The 4,330-nt window shown below is 40.3% G+C and overlaps 1 protein-coding gene across 2 annotated transcripts in view; it reads right to left on the reverse strand.

The window, feature by feature from the left end:
• Window positions 1–217: 217 nt before the first annotated feature.
• Window positions 218–4,330, reverse strand: part of DYNC2H1 (dynein, cytoplasmic 2, heavy chain 1) — a 185,457-nt gene continuing 181,344 nt past the window's right edge. For both annotated transcript variants that reach the window (XM_010562117.1, XM_010562118.1), the window contains one exon: window positions 218–376. In XM_010562117.1, coding sequence (XP_010560419.1) covers window positions 218–376 — 159 coding nt within the window. The remainder of the gene's footprint in view (window positions 377–4,330) is intronic.

A 4,330-nucleotide genomic window follows, 5' to 3' on the forward strand; every position in this document is an offset into this window, starting at 1 on the left:
AATAGTGCCATGTTAACTTTTACAATATCCCACAGATACTATGAAGTTCTATTTAAGTAGAATTAATTTTATATATTTAAAAAAATAAACAGGGGAATTTATAAACCATTGCTTTAAAAATGTATAAGCAACGAATCTAAAGTTTTCTTTTAATAAGAAGCAACTGAGATGTTTAAATGATTCTTAACTTCAAGAGTTAATTTAATGCAGTTTCAGATTACTGATTTTTTAAAAATAAAGCAGCGCCACATTGAATCCACTGGTCTTGGTTTCCTCCACAAGGTACATCAATATTTGTCACCACACGGTCTCTCTCCACGCTCGTGTAGACTGGTAAAGATATGCATTCCTCTGGAGAATATGGACCACATGCATCCTGTCAACAAACAAGTACTTAGTTATCACTTAAATAGACAACAAAACATGAGAAAGGAAAAATCTCCAATGATACAGTATCTAAAGCTGGATCTTAAGATACAGTTTAGACACTGCAGCCTTGGACAGGCAACTCTTGGTCCAGGCTACAAAGGAGAAGCATTACTAACAAAGCAGAGACTTCAGAAAATTTGCTAGACTACCCCGTAACTAAGCTTCTACTTTTCTCTCCAGTTTGTTAAACTGAAAACATGAGACAGTATGTAATAGGGGTGATCCTATGAACTACATATAAAAATCTTCTTTCAGCTAAAAATCCCCAACACTACCTGTCAAAAGCTTCTGCAAACCAGGGGCAAAAGAAGTGTTGAACAGTTCCCAGAGGGGAGAAGGCCCCTCGGGAGCACCCGTGCTGTCCTGCAGGGAGCTGCTAACCCAGGCAGGCTGGACCCCTGGGGCAGCCAGTGCTCTTGGGAAGCCCTGCTGCCGCACCTCCTCCCTCCGGCAGCGTAACCCTGCTGCTCCTCCGGTAAGGCAGCCCCGGTTCTCATCTGTGTCTGAGATACTTGCATGTGGGATACTTCAGGAACTGCGCCAAAAAAACCCTTACCCCACACTTTCCAGGCTACCATCTGGAATTAAACAATGATTTCTAACATCAGTGAATCCAAATATAAAAATTGTTCTCTGATACAGAGAGAGCTACTATACCTTACATTAGAGTCTCACAGGGCCCCCACTTAATGCAGGATATTAAGAGGAACCCAGAAGTATTAACCACAATTTAGTTAGTCCAGGACTTAAAACAAACAAAAAACCAAAGCCTAAATTCCCTAGTCCTTTCCACATACTTCTAGCACTTCAAGACATACAAGTATACGTAAGAAGTTACATTATTAGTTAAAAAAAGCAGGTTCGATGACTTTTTGATTTATTTTTTTTTAAAATGCCTTTCAATAATACTGATCACAGTTGCAGTTGTGGTTCTGTGGCACTTCTGGAAAACAGGCCATTTCCATTAAGCATCTAAATAGGAAATTATCAGCTTAACTTTAAGCATTCAGATTTGAACTGAGTGCTTTCAACTTCTGGCTGAATTAATTTATAACTAGTATTCTCCTATACATGTACTTTCCTACCGCACAGCATTAGCAGTACCAATATTACAAAGATTACAATTATATTGTAAACACTACCTGGGGAAGGACCTTGGTTGGAGCTATGGCTTTACCACTCAGCCTGTATCCTGATGAGCAAGCGATGCTCTTCTTTCAGAGCAGTCGCAGCTCCTCTCCGCTTTCTGTACTACAAACTGTGTGCACTTTCGATGCAGTTTCCTCCTAGGGCTTTGCACAGGGCATTGTCCCTATGCATGACTACAGAACTGAGCTCAAAGACTCAGTCTAGACTTCCTACAGCATGTAATTTGGGTTTCAACCCATGATGCATTTATTTAGTGTAAATAATTCAGGGTTTGATTCAATTGATACATATTAAGCATGTTTTCTGTCATACTCAAAATCTCCTTTCCTGTCAACAGGAAAACGTCAGGATTTTCAGGAACCAAATAATAAAGCAGCAGACTCATCAGAAGGGAATTTGAAACAAAAATTAGGGTCTTTTTAATGTAAATCACATCAAATGGGTCGATTGGCTGAGGCCAACTGTATGAAGTTCAATGAGGCCAAGTGCCGGGTCCTGCACTTGGGTCACAACAACCCCATGCAGCGCTACAGCCTTGGGGAAGAGTGGCTGGAAAGCTGCCCGGCAGAGAAAGACCTGGGGGTGCTGGTTGACAGGCAGCTGAATATGAGCCAGCAGTGTGCCCAGGTGGCCAAGAAGGCCAACAGCATCCTGGCCTGTATCAGAAACAGTGTGGCCAGCAGGAGCAGGGAGGTGATTGTTCCCATGTATTCGGCACTGGTGAGGCCACACCTCAAGTACTGTGTTCAGTTTTGGGCCCCTCATTACAAGAAAGACATGGAGGTGCTGGAATGTGTCCAGAGAAGGGCAACCAAGTTGGTGAGGGACCTGGAGCACAAGTCTTATGACGAGCGGCTGAGGGAACTGGGCCTGTTTAGTCTGGAGAAGAGGAGGCTGAGGGGAGACCTTATCGCTCTCTACAACTGCCTGAAAGGGGGTTGTAGTGAGGTGGGTGCTGGTCTCTTCTGTCAGGTGGCTGGAGATAGGACGAGAGGAAATGGCCTCAAGTTGAGGCAAGGGAGATTTAGGTTAGATATTAGGAAAAATTTCTTTACTGAGAGGGTTGTCAAACATTGGAATAGGCTGCCCAGGGAAGTGATTGAGTCACCATCCGGGGAGGTATTCAAAAAGCAAGTGGACGGGGTACTTCAGGACATGGTTTAGTGGGCATGGTTGATGGTTGGACTGGATGATCTTGAAGGTCTTTTCCAACCTAAATGATTCTATGATTCTATGAAATGTGAGTTAGTGAAGCTCCAATATTAGAAAATAACTAAAAACAGGAAAAAAGGAAACTTGCAAACAATAACTATTTCAATCACTTTGCCTTGCATGTCAAGTGTAAGCCATTTCCAAAGAATTTTGTTGTTCCTTTTGAAAATCAACTTCTCGTATCTTTTGAACATCAGCGTTTAAATCCTTACAAAAGGTCTGTGCACTATAAGAGTTCTATAGAATAACTTAATAATCAGAAGCTGGTCAAAAGAACTCAGCTGTTCTCAGAAGGATTATACTTACCACAATTACCCCTTGTTAACACTACTGAAGAAGACAAAATGCTGGCCAGTCTGAGAGTAAAATGTTAATTGGAGAATTTAAGTTCTGCCAAAGCTGGGAGGCCAAAAGTTGCCCAGTTTGCCTTCAAAGACCTCTTTTTATACCTTTTTGGGTCAAAATAGCTGTTCTCGTGCCTTTCTCAATCCTACTGATGTTTTAAGGAATAACATTATTCGAGGGTTAAAACCATTCTGTGAAAGTCTTTTTGAACCACAAATCCTTATGTCCTTGGCTTACACACAGTCCAAAAATTCTCTGTCTAGACTGCCTCACACATAGTTCCATCCTGCTTAGTGACACCCTTCACAGCTTGGGATCTATCAATGAATTAAAACTGGAAAGGACCTTCACAGTTTAATGAAAACAAGCTTCATGTTAGTAGCTCAGAATACTCCATTTTGAGCACTGCAGCATTTTGAGGGAGTTCTCCCAGAAAAATCCTGTAAGCTTTTTTTTTTTTGAGAGAGAGAGTTCACTTTATTTTAGTTTGGTTGAAAATGACCTCAAAGCATTGCATTATAAATATGGATTTTTGCACATTAGATTTCATAAGAGATATTTATGGGGAGAAGAAAACAAATTCAAAACCTAAGAATCCTAAGATAATATGTTCTACTTCATGCACTCTTCTCCTAAGGACAGGATAATGAGACAAGAGGAAGTGCATAATATCCCGAGTCTGCCTTGGTTTCTGAGCACAGTGTTTGATTGTGGTCAATTTTTACAGTGAAGCCCACAGCAAAACAACTTAAGGGCAGAGCAATTCAGAAATGCTCTCCTTAGAGATACTTTATATCTAAAATCTGGGCAGTTGACAAGTTTTGGCCTGTGTTTTAAAAGAATTATATTTTTTTTCCAACACTAAGACTTCAGTTGCTATTAATTTCAAATATGAGGTACACTGGAAGAAGCTTAATTCACTGATTATTGAACTATCTCACTTTTATGTTTTATAGATAAAGCTCACTGCTGATGTCACATATTACTTCTGGATCTTATCTTTGAAGTTTAAAGAATATAGACAGTTATTCAGAAAAACACTTAAGCATCTGTTTTATCTCTAACAGAAGATGAATGTTTTTCAGAACAAAGAAAGAGGGTTACTTACAATCCTCATTTTCAGAGTGCATAAGATAAACATTTGGTGTTACCATGTAAAACTATGTATATTACCATCCTCCCCCGTGGCCCCCAC

This window comes from Haliaeetus leucocephalus, unplaced genomic scaffold (genome assembly GCF_000737465.1).
Source record: "Haliaeetus leucocephalus isolate CR32 unplaced genomic scaffold, Haliaeetus_leucocephalus-4.0 Scaffold155, whole genome shotgun sequence".
Lineage (NCBI taxonomy): Eukaryota > Metazoa > Chordata > Aves > Accipitriformes > Accipitridae > Haliaeetus > Haliaeetus leucocephalus.